Source organism: Maylandia zebra, linkage group LG3 (assembly GCF_041146795.1).
Source record: "Maylandia zebra isolate NMK-2024a linkage group LG3, Mzebra_GT3a, whole genome shotgun sequence".
Taxonomy (NCBI): Eukaryota; Metazoa; Chordata; class Actinopteri; order Cichliformes; family Cichlidae; genus Maylandia; species Maylandia zebra.
In genome coordinates, this window is record NC_135169.1 from 23,721,264 (window position 1) to 23,739,093 (window position 17,830).

Consider the following 17,830-nt stretch of genomic DNA (forward strand, 5'->3'; position numbering starts at 1 on the left):
TTATGCTTAAAAGTAATTTAAGAGAAAGTGAATTGCATAGATACACACACCTACCAGATGTAAAGAAGAATAACGCAATAGGAGAAAAGAATGAAATAAATGTTTAAAAAAAACATAGATCCTTAAGTGGTAATATAGAACAACACAACTAACCAACAGCTCAGCTAAACACAACATGATTAGTTGTTAATGACATTAGGGCTGCACAATATTAGGAAAACCTGCGATGTGCGATAACTATGATCAATACTGCGATAACGATATGACTTGCGATAAAATAAATATAAAAAAAACCAAATACATAATTTCTGTTTTACTGCAAGTTTTATTTAAAGAAAGCTGCTGTATTAGCAGTGTAACAACAAAGTGCACTTTAACATTGAAACATTGCCCCCATAAAAAGATTTCTGAGGCTTGAATTCTGAAAGACATCCTTCCTGGTCTCTAGAATTAGTTTTAAATACATAACTTAAATTATACTGCAAATTATCTCAATGCAGTTGTTCATCATTTTACCACTCACCAAGTAGTTATGATGTAAGTCAAAACTGGAGAGGAAACTTTACTGTAGTGCTTGCGTAGTTTTCCGCTTGGCTCAGTTCAAACATGACGGTCTTGCGACATGTTTCGTACATTTGTGGAATGGCGACATGTGAAAAGTAGTTTCGTGAGGGGATGCGGTATCTCCGGTCCACTTTATGTATCAGACTGGTGAAGCACTCTCTGCTAACTGTATTTATAGGCATCATGTCTTTGTCAAAAAATGTGTAATGGCCTCTGTTATTTCTTTGTAGCGCTTTGACGTTTTCTCATAAGGAGTCCCACTTGAAAAACTCTAATACAGAGACGGCTGTTGGACTGCGGTGCTCTTTGTCTTAACATTAGCAACCTTTGTTTGGCTAGCCCTGTCTTTCTGGAACTCTTCAAACAGTTCTCTGTGGTTGTATTGAAGATGATGGTTCAGATTAGTCATGTTTCCTCTGGTGGTTGCCACGAGTGTTCGGCAAGTTTTGCAGAGTACCTGTGTTTGGAGAACGTCGTCTTTATCAAATCCAAAGTACCTCCAAATAAGCGAGGTACTATTTTTTTTTTAGGCACGAGGGGTTTCTTTGATTGGTAAATTCTTTAAAGCACGTGTGTAAACATTTTAAGGTACCCAATTATCGCAGTTTACGTCGTCTTTTGCGATGGGCCCATCGCGCAGGCTGATATCGCGATGACAATAAATTTTCAATTTATTCTGCAGGCCTTAATGACATCTGTAGTTTTAGTCAGCCTACCCTACATTGCAGCCGTCTTTACACTGCCTTTAAGTAAGCACCTGCAGCAGTGGAAAAGTGATTTTTGCTCACTGCACATGCGTGGAAGCAGGTTAATGACAGGGGATCTTTTCCATAGTCTGAGCGTCCAACTGTCTTAATGTCTAATTACAGCTGGGCGATAGAACGATAACGATATGTATCGCGATATACCTTTTACTCGATAGAGAAATTAAACTATTGCGATAGACCTCGCCGCTCTTGTCCTCTTAAAAAAAAAAAAAAAAAAAAAGGGTCAGCCAATCCAAATTAAGTAGCGCAGAGCCGAACCAATCACAGCCGCAGCGTCACGTCACGTGACTTGTTACGTATAGCACAAGTGCCAAGCCGCACATGTGTATTTGTTTGGGAAGCAGCCAGCCACCGTACCGCCCGGGTAATGGAGGAAATGAGTGTGCCGACTAGAAAAATCAACCGAGCGTGACCGAAGAGAAAACAGATGATGGTTCCAATGCCGGAGAGATTGTCGAACGGAAGAGCCATAGAAGTTCCGTAGTGTGAAGGTATTTCGGCTATTTCAAGTCTGACAAAAAACAGAGTAGCGTGCACTGTAAATTGTGCCGAAAGCAAGTCTGGAAATACAATGAACTGGTGCATGCGTCACACTGTGCGCCACGTTATTGTTTCGGTGAAATGAATTTCTACAATACTGTTACTGTTAATTCTACTCTCTGCAGTGTTTAAATGCTTACATATACACACAGTTACTGTCTCTCCACACATACGACTTGGTTCTGCTTCTATGCCCCAGCTTGGTTTACTTTTTCCCACCGAGGCTTCTAGACTTCTGATTGGCCAACATTTCTGCACGGTTAGGAATCTAGCTCCACCTGCTGCTTTGGCATGTTCATAGCAGCGTTTTCCTTCATTTCTGCCTTTATGTGTGGACGGGATCATTTTTTAAAATGAAAACGGAAAATCTCCGTTTTCAAAAATACCCGTGTACGTGTGGACGTAGCCTCAGTCTCTGACTGGAAGCGCTAATTCGTCATTCGGCTTTTGTCAGACTAAAGTAACTGTTAAAACTGTTTGAAAAGCTAAGCTATACAACAAGGAGAGATTGAGAATTTCCTTTTAGTTCTCAGTTTATTTGATATTGACAAAAGTTAGTCAGTTTTGTCTGTTCTTCTGTAAAACAAACTAAGATTTATTTTTAGAATTAATATTTTGTTTCTAAGTGGAATTGACAATTTAGTTTGTTTAGTTTGTTCTCTTTTGAAACTTAAACGATTTAGCGGCTGCCTTTTGTGTAGTTTGCAATATTTGCCTTTATTTATCTGAAAAAGTCTCATGTTCCTTAAGTACATCTACCCTGTTGAACTTATTATGGGAAATAAATATTTAAATAAAAACAAGCTGCTGATTATTTCACATTTTACTTGTGAGCAACGGCACATTTAAATTTTACAAATATAGTTATTTGGCTTATATCGTGATAGATATCGTTATCGCCTGAAATGAAAAAAACATATCGTGATATGAAAAAATCTTATATCGCCCAGCTCTATGTCTAATGCCAGGCCACTGATAACCAATACCATCACATCTGGGATGAGTCTTAAGAGCGGGGTTAACGTCAGGGCTCGCAAAATCGCTAGCCCGACGTCCCGGGGCTAGCGATTTTTCCAGTCGGGCTACCAAAATCTATCTCTGCCCTGCCCGTCGGGCTATTGTAGGAAGGAAAAATATATGTCAATGCTTTTGCATTCTTTCGGAAATGTAGCTGGGTAATTATGTCATTGGCATCAGTGAGCCAGAATTTGCGCTTGTTTTTTGCTTTCACTTTGCAATCGTGCGAACTGTGTATGGAGAGCGACAGTACTGATTGGTGAGTGACGATCATTTGCGCACCAATTCCTCTGACATCGTCTTATCAGTCGTTAGCCTACTATGCAAACATGATAAGTGAAATCTCCCGCAGCTTAAACATGTGAGAGGTTGATCGCGCAGAGAATCGCTCAGCGTTATGTGAGCGCGTGTGTAAAAGCAGCAGGATATATATTTTAGTTTTGCTGAGCCAAATAAGACAGGTCAGGGTGAAGAAGTGACAGCCAAAGAAAAGCTTACCACAAAACGGAAAAGTTATGGCAAATCAGACTATAAGGCAAAAAGAAAGTGCAGCTTTATGGTTTCATGGACAAAAGAATTTCTGTGGCTGCAATATGACGAGCTAAATAACCAGGGGTGCACATAAGTGGTCCGCAGGTGCGCATTTGCTGTCAAAATAAAAAACGCACACAAGATAAGAAGTTGCAATGCGTGTTTGCGCACATAGGATTTTCTGGAGGAGGACAGACATTTGTTTAGAACTCTTAAAGATGTCAAGAAGCTCCTTTAAGCAATTACTTTGGTGTTCCTCCACCTCCAAAGAAATGTCAGAAGGAGTCCGAACCACAAAAGAAGCACGTATTCTCAGAAAAGTGGTTGCAGGAGGTGAGCTGGCTTCAAACAAATGATGAACGCACAGAGATGTGGTGCGGAATGTGCCGTGAAAATCCCACTCTAGCAGACAAAAACAGTATGGACGCAAACGCGCGTTGCAACTTCTTATCTGGTGCGCGTCTTTTATGTTGACAGCGAATGCGCACATGCGGACCACTTATGTGCACCCGTGTAAATAACATAATGTTCTGCCGGGTGTGTTGTTGGTTTTCTCTCGATTTCTGAGTCGACAAGCGCCTTTGTTACTGGGACCAGTAATTTTAAGAAAGGCCCCCATTAGAACCCATGAGAAATGCAAGAAATGCATTATTGCTCAGTCTGCAATATCTTTCCCAGAACAAACACCAATTGCAAATAACATACTAAAAATAAACCTGAAAAATCTCTTTAGAACAGCGTACTATGTTGCAAAGAGTGAACTACCACTGGCAAAATTTAGCAGTCTTTGCAAACTTTAAAAAAAAGCAAATGTCCTCGATCTTGGTTCCACTTGCCTCTTACCTGTGATTTCAGTGGAAATTTCAAATTCAGGATCTGACACAGACTGATTCATGTTCTACACAGTTCTTACAAGTTTATAGAAATTTCTGTTCAATTAGAACCAAGTATTTGAGTTGATGATTGTAATTTTTATACAATGTTGTAATTTGTGTTTCAACAATTTTTTGATTGTTTTGGTTCCGTTACAATATTATACATTAAAGTATAATATTGTAAAGGAAACAAAAAATGAAACAAAACATCAATCAAAAAATTGCTCGCTTTTTTATTCGGGCTACTTAAATTTATTTTGGGCTACCAAAAACTGAAGAGTCCCTGCCCGAAGGGCTACCAGGGATTTTGAAATTTTGCGAGCCCTGAACGTGCATCACTAAAGGAGAGAAAACTTTAATACAAGCCAGGTCTGTGGAGTGGGGGCTTATCATAAGTGAAGGACAAAGTGAAGGACAAGTGGTTGTTTTTCTCAATCAGTAGAATTCATATTGTCAGTATTTGTTGTAAATGCTGCCTTTTATGAATGCATTTAAAATGTGTTGTGGGATTGTGTAGTGTGGCTGTTACCGTGGGTTCTCCCACCTAACTAGCTTGGAATGAAAATAAAGGAAAACGGTGGCTGTGGGGATACGTTGGATAACGACAGTCATGCCACTGAGTTAAGTCGGATTGCGCAAAATCCGTGCAGCAGTGAGATATGAGGCGAGACCATAATCCACCAGTCCAGCCACAAGGAGGCAAAAAAGGCAAGGCAATGTATGCAGCTACCGAGGAGCACCGCAACCTCCTGCAGGCCCGCTTACAAACTACCACCACAACTCGACAAACAGCGGCTGTAAGGAAAAGCTGATCGCTTGCAGGTTTGTTTGGGTTTTTTTTTTTTTTACAACAACTCGGGGTACATACCGTGCTTTATATGTGTGGAATCCGTTTGTTCTGATGTGCTCAAATGAATCCTCACGAAGAACTTCTTGCAATCTACAGCGTTGCTAACGGAAAGGAAACGCTAACCACGTGACCCACCGCAACGTGTTCCGTTTCAATGGTCTGCCTTCAAAATAAAAGGACGAAGGGAAACGACAACTTTCAAGATACTGTCGTAATTCCACTAACGCATTCCATGCATCATATCATTATTATTATTATTATTATTATTATTATTATTATTATTATTATTATTATTATTATCATAAGGAATTAGCACTTGTTTTTCTTTTTTAAAATTTGTTTACTTTTTAGAAAAATACAACTGTGAGTTCTAAATGTTTTATTGAGTGTGTTATTGGAAGTTTCACTACATCTTTCTCTGTGATGGCTTATAGTGGCCGCAGGATAAGTGTATTATAATTAATTTTTCACACGGTGGCGCTATTTCCATAGGAAAACAACTCATATATAAATGTCCTTGATGATGATCTATCATATCTTTTTTTACTACTATAACACAGCCTGAATTTTAATATGTGAAATTACTTTTACACCCCATCACCAATGCTGCACAGATTAATTTTACATTATAAAAATATAGTTTATGTTGTGACTGTGAGACATGAGTAAGTTTGCGAAAAGGAAGCATGGGAAAGGGGGGAAATAAGGTATAATTCTCCCTGAAATAAACTTTCTGCCAAATAATTATAATACTAATGCAGTCACAAGTAATAATATCACAAGTTCCCCTTTTATTCATAAAATTTTAATATATTGAATGATGACTGCTTAGTCCTCCGTAAAGATGAAAGCCCCGATGTGCGCAGAGGTTCGGGACCATAAGTCTTATTGTAAACATACCACGGCAGACCCGACGATGTTTCCATCAACATGCTTTTCAGCATCTCTTTATTGACCACTTTTCACACACGGTTGCTGTACGCATACAGCCGGCTGTAGCTTTTCAGCTCACAGCCCGACAACACAACAGCAGAGAGAGCACAGACATTAAGGCGGCGAGGCGTGATTGCGCCTCAGGTGCGTCCGACTCCCCTGCAGACCACGCCCCGCCACACACATTAACCAGGTAAAATACATATTTAGGCAGAATTTTGGAAACATCTAGTTTTTTTAGAAGCATAGTGCTTTTTTTTCCAATTACTTTTTAAAAGTCAGGTCAAGGCTCCAAAAGCCCAAAGGCGAAATGAGGGTGGCAGCTCACAACAGTTTTTGTTTGCTACATGGATTAGTTCAGCTGGGTGTCTTTCCTTTTGTTATATTCCTTTAAGAGTTCAAAATGTGTTAATTACATAAATAAAATGTAATTTTCTCTGTAGCGCTTCATGGATTTCATAAGCAACACACCTTAGTTGCTCTGTGGATTATTTTAAAAAGCAGTTAAAAACTTTTCTGTTCAAACAAGCCTTTTGTTGATCTACATATTTTATATTCTTTACATCATTTACATTTGATCTTTTACATTGTGTACAATGTCTATTGATTGTATTGTTTAATTTAATATTTGTGTACTGCGCTTTGTGACTGACTGTCTGTGAAAAGCGCTTAATAAATAAACTTTACTTACTTTAGTTGTTCACACAAAGCATAAAGGTAAAAAAACAACAATATATACAGTGTTATCTTCATTTTAGATTTCAAAAAGTATTTGCGGCTCCCAGTGGGGTTTTTTTGCGTGGAAACCCGGTGGCTCTTTGGGTGTTAAAGGTTGCTGACCCCTGGCCTAGGCCATCTGCTACGGTGTTGTCTGCGGGGGCGGCAGCATCTCTGCTGGGGACAGGAAGAGAACAGGCTGATATGGAGGGCCAGCTCTGTTCTAGGATGCCCTCTGGACCCAGTGGAGATGGTGAGTGTTAGGTCTAAACTTGCAGACCTCGCTGTCTCAGTGGCCTGTTACTGTGAAGGAAGCAAGACACTCAGAGCTCCATCGGTTTTTACTTGCAAGGGAAGTCCGGTCAGGTCTAGAGTTGTAAACTTAGCCAACTCTGAATTCGGCCTCCCCTCACAGTCCTTTTATCAAGAACAGTAGTTACACAAACATTTCATTTATCATATGACAGTTAAGACACTCACATGTGAACATGTACGTCTGTGATGTGTGTGTGTGACATTTTCTGCTACACCACATATCACTGTGACCTTTCACTGATGTCCCTAGTCACCCCATGTATGGCGTAACCTTTTAACGAACCAGTGTGTAGAAAACAGAGGTGAGCATTCTTGCTAAAGATCTAATCATCTTGCACAATGACAACCATATTGATCTACAATTCTCTAACAGTGAGTGACAGGAGAATGGAGGCTAAGCCGTCATCCCTGTTGGACAGCATCTCCCAGCCCATGCAGGAGACTCTGACAGCACTGAGCAGCTCCTTCAGTGGCAGGCTCTGGCACCCATGATGTGGGATGGAGAGATTTTGCCGGTCTTTTCTTTCCTACTGCTGTCAGACTCCACAACAAAGATTTTGCAGCTGACCAAACACACAAATCCACACATGTGCAATAACACGAAGTGCAATTCTCTTTTTCTGACTAAATTGTATTTTATTCTGTTTTATTGTGTACAGTATCTTATTCTTATTATCATATATTCCAGTATTTTTTCTAAATTTTCGCTGCTGTAACATTGCACTGTCCAGTTTTGGCTGTAACGAAACAAATTTCCCACGTGTGGAACTAATAACGGTTATCTTATCTTATATAAAAATAATAAAATTATAGCACACCAGAAAGATAGTCAGGAATTCTGTGTCATCAAAGATGAAAAAACAGGGTGACACAAAACAAAGGTGCGTGAGAAAGAATCATATACTCTGATGAGGGGACTGATTTATTTTAAATAAATGTACCACTGATGGTCTACTTGTCCTGTTTGTGTTTTGGGGTCTTTGTGTCCGGTTGTCTGAGTGCTTTCCCATTCTCATCTCCAGCCCCACACCTACTATGAGAGGAGGTTAAGCAGATGTGTTGTTCTCACAAGGCACTGCTCCACCTCCGCACAGTGTATTTACATCTCAGTGCCTTCAACCAGCCTCAAACAAACTCTGGGCTTTATTTACTGACCTCTAGTGGCAGTAAGGTGACATTGTTTTTTTGAAATTAGATTTTGCCGTTTTCCATTTGGCATCGTAAACCAAGATTTTGTGTTCTTCTCCGTTAAGCACACTGATTTGCCATGTAATGAAATGTGGTATGTATAATATTACTGTCTCAATGTTAAAATGCTGGGTTAAAGAGTGAAAACAACGACACAGACACTTAAAATTCTCTTAAGCCTTAAACCTCTCTTATCAAGAGTTCAGCTTTCTCATTTTGAACCTCACAGCTTCTTACCGAATTTGGTGGTTTGTTCAGCTTCAAACTTGAGCCAGTGAGTCTGGAAAGTGGGAGACACACTCAGGTTGATGGACCCTTTTCTTCTAAAGAAACTGAAGCCAAAGATGTAAATGACCAAAAAAAAAAAAAAGATTTAATAAACTATTAACACCTGTCAGGTACCTCCTGATGACCTGTTAAGTAAATTTATTAATTTTTCAATAACATTTTCACATAAAAGATAAAATAATAACAACATTTTAAAACTGTTCTCTTCACCAGCCTGTACAAACAAAAACAAAACAATTTATGAATGAAGACATATCATTTACAACAAAAGGTACCACACGGTGATTAGTTTAGTTTCTGAACTAGTAGGATCAAAAACATTGGCTTGTTCTCCACAGTGATGTGTTAAAATAATCAGTAGATCAGGTCCATCAGTCAGAAACGGAGCCTTGAGACATCTGAGATGACGTTTTTGAAGCTCTTTGTCGACGTTTCTCATAATATTTCTACAAAAAAAACAGAAAAGTGAGAAACCAAACATTGTTAGGCCAAGAGTGTGATTTTGTGTACTGAATGGTGTGTGCGCATGCGTACCTGCAGGTTGTTGTAGTGTTTCTGGCTGCAGCAGTGGAGTTCCTTGGCGGTCTTCTCATTCAGGTAGAAAACAGAGCAGATGTTACAGAAAAATCCTGATTTTGGGATCACAAACTCCTGACCTGCAGAGGAGTAGAAACAGGAAAATTAGACAAGTGTTAACACAGCATTTGAATCGCGTGCGTGTGTGTTTATGTGTGTGTCTCACCGAGGGGGCTATTGGGGTTGAACTGAGGCAGTCTGAAGTCTGCTACAACACACGGAGACTGAGAGCGAGATCGCTTTGCCTCAGGTCCAACAAGCTCCCTCCTGCGTTTGCCCACAACTGAAAATGGAAAGAGCGACACATTAATCATCAACAAATCTGCTGCAGGAGCCACCGGGTTTATAAAATATTAAAATATAACTTAAGTAATTAAACAAATGATTTTTGATTTATTTGAAAAGGTGAAATGTTTGTCAGCCACTTTATTAGGTACACTTGTTTGACTGCTCATTAATGTAAATCTCTAATCGGCCAATCACATGGCAGCAACTCAGTGATCTAGGTATGTAGACATGGTCAGATGACCTGCTGAAATTCAAACTGAGCATCAGAATGAAGAAGAAAAGTAATTTCGTGGACTTAAATGTGGCATGTTTGCTAATCTTAGCATTTCACTGATGGGATTTTCCCAAAGAAGCATCTCTAGGGTTTACACAAAATCGTCTGAAAGACAAAATGAGCAGCAGTTCACTGGAAGAAAATGCACTTTTGAGTTCAGATGAGAATGTAATAACTCAAATAAACACTTATTACAACCAAGGTATGCAGAGGAGTATCTCTGAACACACAGCACATCCAACATTGAAGCAGATGAGCTGCAACAGCAGAAGACCACACTGGGTTCCACTTCTCTAAGCTAAGAACGTAAAACTGAGGGACCAATTCACACAGGATCAGCAACGCTGTAAAAGAAAAAAAACGTCTCCATTTCTGCTGTGACATTAGGATGGCAGTGTTAACTGAAAAGACACGACGTCGTACTCTCATCCACAGCGCTTTATTCGTTCCGCCATTTTTCACTCACAACAACAACAACCCTCTCGCGGGCAACAGAACTCTCGCGATAAAACAGAAAATAACAAGTTAACAATCTCCCTCTTTCTTAAAAAATAAATAAAATAAAAGTATAAACACATCCCTGTAAACATTTGTATACATATATGTATATATTTATATAAACAAAAAAACATTTCAAAAGTGCTTTGCTTTACTTGAAGCATACTATCATTGCACACAATAAACAATGGTACATTTGAATGCAAAGACAACTTTGTAAATAAAGGATTACAGTATCCAGAGTCCTTCATCTAGCGCCTTTAGAAGGGCTAAAGGTGAAACTCCCTTTTTTGTCAGACAATCAGCAAGTTGAGATTTTGAATCTGACCAACAAACCTGTCTGATTTTCTTGGCTTGTATGAGCTCTTTAATGCTGCTCATTTCTAGCCTCAGTCTCTTCTCTGTAACCTGCTTAGTAGACTTGAGTGCATCAAACAAGGAATGATTATCAGTCACACAGATCAAAGGAAGAGCGTTCAGACCAGTGTTACCAGTTGTAAGCTCAGAAAAAAGTGTTGCCAGGAAGAGCGCACTGTCTATTCCATCTGACATGGCAAGAGTTTCTCCTGCCAGTGTACTTCTGACCATGCGCCTGATTTTTTTACCCATAAGGACGATTAATGCCCCTCCTTGAGTACCGCCATCAGGAAGGTTGCCAAATGAAGCATCACTGAAAACAATCAATGCCAGATCCTCACTGTTACCCAAGTGCTGAAACTTAAGAGTCACTTTCTCTGCCTTAAGTTTACGGATAATTTTGTTCACTTCATGAATAGACTGTACAGTTGCATCTTTGATATTAGATCCAAGGCTACATGTGTCAAACATAACATCAGGCCTTGTTTGTTTGGCAACCCACAAAATCTGTCCTATTTTTGACCTGAGTTGCTCACGTTCTGTTTCACTTAAGGAAGCCTCCCTCTGTACAGCCCGTGCTGCTTGTAACTGAACCGGTTGTAGGTTGTCAATGTAAAGTTGTTGATGCACCTCTATTACATCATTAACTGTACAAATGTCCATACCAACATAAGAAAAGCTGTCATGTTCTTCACGGCCCACAAGGAAGGTAGATTTCAGTACAGGAATGATATGAGTTGCAAAGTGACTTGAACCAGCCCAAAGGAAATCATCAACATGACATGCAAGCACTCCTGTAACCTCAGATTGTTCATTCTGCCAATAGAACACTGCAGGATCAACCTGTGATATTTTACCACCAGTTTTGAGCATAATGTCTTTGACCTTATTGTACCAATAAAGTGAAGCATCTGCAAGTCCATAAACACACTTTTTCAGTTTCCATAGAACATTGTCCTTGCCAGCTTCAGGTGGGGGACGAAGATGGACGTCTCTTGACAGTTCCATTCCCTGCAAGAAGGCAGATTTAATGTCCATTGAATTTACTCTCCACTTGTTTTGACATATCACAGCTAGCACCAGTCTGAGGGACTCAGACGCACATGTTGGAGACTCTTTCTGTAGTTCTTTAGTATTTACCTCTTCAAACCCCCGTGCCACAAGTCGAGCCTTTGGGACAACACCATTAGTAGTTTCTTTGAGTGTACAGACCCATCTAGTAGACACACATTTTTGACCCAGGTCTTTCACTTCATCAAACACACCATTACTTTGCCAGCTCTCAATCTCCTGCTGCTTAGCAGAATCAAAGGAAATATCTTTTGTTATGAGTACATCTGCATCTCTGTTTTCAGCTTCAGTGCAAAGACCATCAACAAGTGACATGTCTACAGCTTTCTTTTCACCTTCACTACCATCATGCTCAAGATATTGCACATTGTACCAGTTTTTGTATTGCCCTTTTGCTTTTCCCGCTCTGCCTAGCACTCTGGCTGTGTGTTGAACACCGTTGTCTCTGTTGGTAAAAGCAATCAGCTGTCCTGATCTTAACTTTACATTAGCAGAGACATGATCAGTGGGTGTAGAGGGCTCATTTGCAGTTTGTGTGACAGACATGTTTTCTGTAGTGTTAGTTTCTCTGTCAATAGTGATGTCTTCTTCCTCACTAATACTCTGTTCACCATCGGGTGTGTCAGTGTCATCATTTTCAACTGCGTCTTTGTTGTCATCATCAGTAGTACTGTGTGGTTTTTGTTTATCTCCAGTCTGTGAATCCACTTTAGTCAATCTTGACTGGTGTACTCTTACAAGAGTCCCCCCATGTCTTACAAATACAACAGTTCCATCCTGCCCAATAACTACACCTGGACCCTTCCACTCTGTACAGTCGACTCGTTTGTAGTATACTTTATCTCCTGCCTCATATTTGTCATCTGTAGGCCTAAGTTGTTTGCGTAGTGCTCTCCTGATCCTTTCTGAACACTCTGCCTCAGTAAATGCTTTCCTGGAAGCATGTAATGCTGAGATATGTTCAGCTACTCTTGCACTTACAGTTGTGCCCTCTAAGGCAGGTGGCTTATCCATCAACACAGAAGGTTGGTTGGGGTTTTGGCCAAACACAAGTTGATGTGGACTATAACCATGTACATTAAGCATACTGTTTTTGGCCATAAGGGCCCAGTCTAGCGCAGTGTGCCAGTCACATCCACGTTCCTTTTTTACCTTCAGGAGGATTTCTGTAAGTGTCATGTTATGTCTCTCCAGTAGTCCGTTGCTCCAGGGACTATACCCCGCCGTTGTTTTTACCTCAATGTTGAAGTTTTCAGCCATGTCCCGAATGTCTGTGTTGTTGAACTCTCCGCCGTTGTCTGTGTAGAGCCGTCTGGGGGCACCGTGAATGCTTATCCAGGTGTGAATGAAGGAGTTGACGATCTCTGCAGCTTTCTTTGTCTTTACGATGCTGCCGGCACTGAAGCGTGTGAAGTGGTCGATGATGTGAAGGTACCACACATTGGGCTCCAGCTCATGTAGATCCATCGCTACTGTCTCATTATACTCAGAAGCCAGGGGTAGACCAACAGCAGGTCTCGGCTTGGTTTTGCAATATTTCTGACAAATGTCACAGTCACGAACTATCTCTTGTAGAATAACTGCACATTGTTTATCTGTATTGCCAGAGCTTTGGATGAGCCTCAATAACCTCTCTGCAGATGCATGACCAAACTGCTTATGAAGTTTCACAAGGACTTTCTGTTTCTCTTTTGTAGACATTTCAGCAGTTACCATGAGAACTTCATTTTCATTGCAGTTTTCTGTAGTATTTTCATCTCTAATGTCCACGCAATAGTGTCCCGAACTAGTGAGCTCTAGGGGAACAGGCTGCTTGAACATGACAACACTGTCATTCTCCATGTCTAGAACAGTCCCTGCTTTCTTGAGAGACGTTTTGCTCAGTAGTAGTGGAATGTCAACAGGAACTACTTCACTTTCAATGTCACATTTTGTTTGTCCAATTTTGACTGGAAGTTTCACTTTTCTGCTGGAATACACTACAATACCATCCCCAAAGCGAAATGGTCTGGAGCTGGGGGTTTCTGATTGCAACAGCTTGTTTACTTGGCCTTGGCTGAGGTCACGCATGTAACTATCTAGCCACTTCTGACCACAAACTGTACGTGTACATGCAGTATCAATAATGGCTGACCCCAATGCCTCAGTCAGGAAGATTTCAGAGTCTGTCATTGAGGCTTTAGTGTACAAAGTAATGTTACACTCCTCCACTTTCCCATCTTCAGTTAGCTTTACTTGGTCACCATTACGATGAGGACAGTCTTTCGCCCAGTGGTATCAGAATCAGAATCAGAATCAGAATACTTTATTGATCCCTGGGGGAAATTATTTTTTGTTACAGTGCTCCATTTTAAACCAACATTAAGACAAGACAGACAATACGCTAACTAAGAATAGTACAATATATACATATATATACATACATACATACATAAGTCACTTATAAATAAATAGTTGGAAAAGAAACATGTGTAGTTGTAGCAGCAAACAGTGTGTTAAGTGGATGCGTTGTACAGGGAGATGGCCACAGGCAGGAATGATTTCCTGTGTCGTTCAGTGGTGCTTTTTGGTAATCTCAGTCTCTCACTGAACGAGCTCCTGTGACTGACCAACATGTCATGGAGTGGGTGGGAGGTGTTATCCAACATTGTCTTTATCTTGGACAGCATCCGCCTCTCCGACACCACCTTGAGGGAGTCCAGCTCCATCCCCACAACATTGCTGGCCTTACGGATCAGTTTATTAAGTCTGTTGGCATCTGCGACCCTCAGCCTGCTCCCCCAGCATGCAACAGCATAGAGGATCGCACTGGCCACAACAGACTCATAGAAAATCCTCAGCATTTTCTGGCAGATGTTGAAGGACCTCAGTCGCCTCAAAAAATAGAGACGACTCTGGCCCTTCCTGTAAAGTGCTGTGGTGTTTTTAGCCCAGTCCAGTTTATTGTCAATGTGTACTCCAAGGTATTTATAGTCCTCCACAATGTCAACACTGACCCCATGGATTGAAACAGGGGTCAAGTGTTTCCTGGTCTTCCTGAAGTCCACGATCAGTTCCTTGGTCTTTGCCACGTTGAGCTGCAGATGATTCTGCTCACACCACGTGACAAAGGAGTCGACCACAGCCCGGTACTCTGTCTCATCATCCCTGCTGATGCATCCAACCACCGCAGAGTCATCAGAAAACTTCTGAAGATGGCAGGTCTCTGTGCAGTGGCTGAAGTCTGTGGTGTAGAGGGTGAAGAGGAAGGGGGAGAGGACAGTCCCCTGTGGTGCCCCTGTGTTGCTAATCACCTTGTCAGACACACACTGTGGGAGACGTACATATTGTGGTCTTCCTGTCAGGTAATCAACAATCCAGGACACCAGAGAAGCATCCACCTGCATCGCTGCTAACTTATCACCCAGGAGGGTCGGCCTGATGGTGTTGAAAGCACTGGAAAAGTCAAAAAACATGACCCTCACAGTGCTCGCCGGCTGGTCCAGATGGGTGAAGACACGATTGAGCAGGTAGATGATGGCGTCCTCTGTTCCGAGACGAGGCTGATAAGCGAACTGAAGGGGATCCAGATGTGGTCTTACTATGGGTCGCAGCTGGTCCAGGATGAGCCTTTCCAGGGTCTTCATGATGTGGGAGGTCAGTGCCACGGGCCTGTAATCCTGGGGGCCACTGGGACGAGGCGTCTTTGGTACAGGGACGAGGCATGATGTCTTCCACATCACCGGGACCCTCTGCAGACTCAGACTCAGCATAAACAGTTTATGAAAGACTCCACACAGCTGGGGGGCACAGGCCTTGAGGACAAGGGGACTCACTCCGTCTGGTCCAGCAGACTTGCCTGAGTGAAGTCTCCTCATTTGCATCTCAACCTGGTATTGAGTGAAGGTGATGGGTGGGGGAGGGGTGTCAGGAATCTCACAGGAGGCAACATGTGAAGAGAGAGGCTGGCACAGTGGTGTGGCTCTGGATTCCAGGCTGACTACAGGTGAGGTTGTGGGGGTGGGAGCAGACGCTGTGGTGTCGAATCTATTGAAAAACAGATTCAACTCGTCGGCTCTATTCTCACCTCCCTCAGCTCCCCTGCTGTTGGTTGGCCTGAATCCAGTGATGGTCTTCATGCCCCTCCACACCTCTCTCATGCTGTTCTGCTGGAGTTTCCACTCCAGCTTCCTCCTGTAATTGTCCTTAGCCTCTCTGATCTTGTCCTTTAGTAACACCTGGATCTTCCTCACCTCCTCTTTGTTGCCCCCTCTGAAAGCCCTCTTCTTGTTGGGCTTTCATATATATATATATATATATATATATATATATATATATATATATATATATATATATAGATATATATATATAGATATATATATATATATATATATATATAAAACATATATATATATATATATATATATATAACATATGTAAGTGCTCTGACAAATAGCACATCTTCTTCGCTTGCCAAACTTGTCAAGTGGGTTGGTACCTTGTAGTGGTTGTCGCTGTCCACTCCGCGACGAAGTACCGTTGTTTCGTTTGTATTTGGGACCTTTTTGTTCCGTAAAGAAAACTGCTTCTTGGTTCAGTTGAATTCCGCTGAAAACTCCGGTTACTTTCCCTCCGAAAATCCGTTTCAGTGCAGACTTCATAGACGCAAATGTTAAGTCCGTGCACGCTGTCAGTGCAAGCTGTCGACTTTTCTCATCAAGACTAGCTGTATCTAGAAGCTTAAATGCTAGCACAGCGTCAGGCAGCGTCATGTTGTACTTTTTCATCCGGTTATAACGCTGTTCAAAGTCTATAATGTAGTCTGCCATGGACACGCTGTGGTTCTTTGCAATGGAGTCAAAACACGAGTAGGCTTCATAAGCGCGGTCTTTCTCTTCTCTCTGAAACACCGCGTCAAGTTTTGCAAGCAGTATTTCCATACCGTCATCTTTGTCCAAATCTTCCACGGGTATCTCCATGGCCATTTCTCTGGCTCTTCCCTCGAGCCCCAGCGCCACCGCGAGTGCCTGTTTCTTTTTATCCAGCTCCGTAACTCGTCTCCAGATATTGACTTCATTCTTCCAGCATTCGTATGGCCTGGCTTCATCAAGCTTTGGTGGTACTTTGTAATTGGAAACCATCCTCTGCTACCAATGTTAACTGAAAAGACACGACGTCGTACTCTCATCCACAGCGCTTTATTCGTTCCGCCATTTTTCACTCACAACAACAACAACCCTCTCGCGGGCAACAGAACTCTCGCGATAAAACAGAAAATAACAAGTTAACAGGCAGGGTCAGAAAGCTTGGATCCATCCTGCTTTGTATCAAAATTTCAGGCGGATGATGGTGTGGGATATATTCTTGGCACACACTGGGGCCCTTAGCACCAACCACAAAACATATTACCACCACCACAAGGTAGTGGAAATGCATCTCAAAGCTATTAGTAGGCTAACAGAAGCAGGCTATACAATTTTTCTTTTAATATTCAGTTTACTGTGTTTTCGCTGTCAGAGTGATGCAGTTTGTTGATTTAAAGCAGCTCTTTGTACCTTTAATGCCAACCGTGCTCCATCCATCCTTCTCCTCTCCCTCCTCTGTCTCCTTATCAGGACACTTAGACTCTGGCTGCTGTCCAGCAGAGGCAGGTGCAGCATCAGGCTGGGTCTCTGCTTCCTCTTCGGTCCTCTGGCTCTCCGCCTGGCCGTCACCTGGTGGCGCAGATGAGTCTCGGTCCTGTGATAAAGTGGGATTAACAGAAGCTGGAGGCAGTGGTTCTGTTGTTTCCTCCTCTTCCGTCTCTTTTGTGCTCCCTGGTTTCCCTCTAGCAGATTTTCTCACTGTGGGAGGAAAAAAAACATTAATTAGGCTTCATGTCTCAGAGCTCTGACACGACTTTATCCCAGATGCCAGCCACTGGAGAATATATGTACGGATGTTATGCATTTAAAATACAAAATATGAGTAACTGTATTCCATTATAGTTACTCCTTAAATAGGTGATAATTTATTGAAATAAATGGATTAAACTGCCGTATTTTTCTGTTTCATATGTTAGGCCCTCTCTACTTTTGGTACATTGCTGGAAACCCAAACAAAACACACAATGAGAGGGTCTAATGTAAGTGTCCTGTGTATGTGCGCCAGTTACACGACCTGGAGCCAGCACAAGAGATGGAAAGTTGATTCTGAAAGCAGA

The 17,830-nt window shown here is 41.6% G+C and overlaps 2 protein-coding genes across 2 annotated transcripts in view; both read right to left on the bottom strand.

Annotated features, from left to right (window-relative positions):
* Window positions 1-5,258, bottom strand: part of LOC101476207 (uncharacterized) — a 36,476-nt gene extending 31,218 nt beyond the window's left edge. Inside the window, exon 1 of the mRNA XM_076881136.1 lies at window positions 5,163-5,258. The gene's annotated coding sequence lies outside the window, so the exon portion shown is untranslated. The remainder of the gene's footprint in view (window positions 1-5,162) is intronic.
* A 3,448-nt stretch (window positions 5,259-8,706) lies between these two features.
* The window catches only part of LOC106675407 (uncharacterized), a 65,355-nt gene continuing 56,231 nt past the window's right edge, over window positions 8,707-17,830 (bottom strand). The window contains exons 30-33 of the mRNA XM_076881139.1: window positions 17,184-17,471; window positions 9,328-9,444; window positions 9,120-9,241; window positions 8,707-9,031 (exon numbers count right to left, since the gene is read on the bottom strand). Of these exons, the coding sequence (XP_076737254.1) occupies window positions 8,957-9,031; window positions 9,120-9,241; window positions 9,328-9,444; window positions 17,184-17,471 (602 nt within the window). The 3' untranslated portion in view covers window positions 8,707-8,956. The remainder of the gene's footprint in view (window positions 9,032-9,119; window positions 9,242-9,327; window positions 9,445-17,183; window positions 17,472-17,830) is intronic.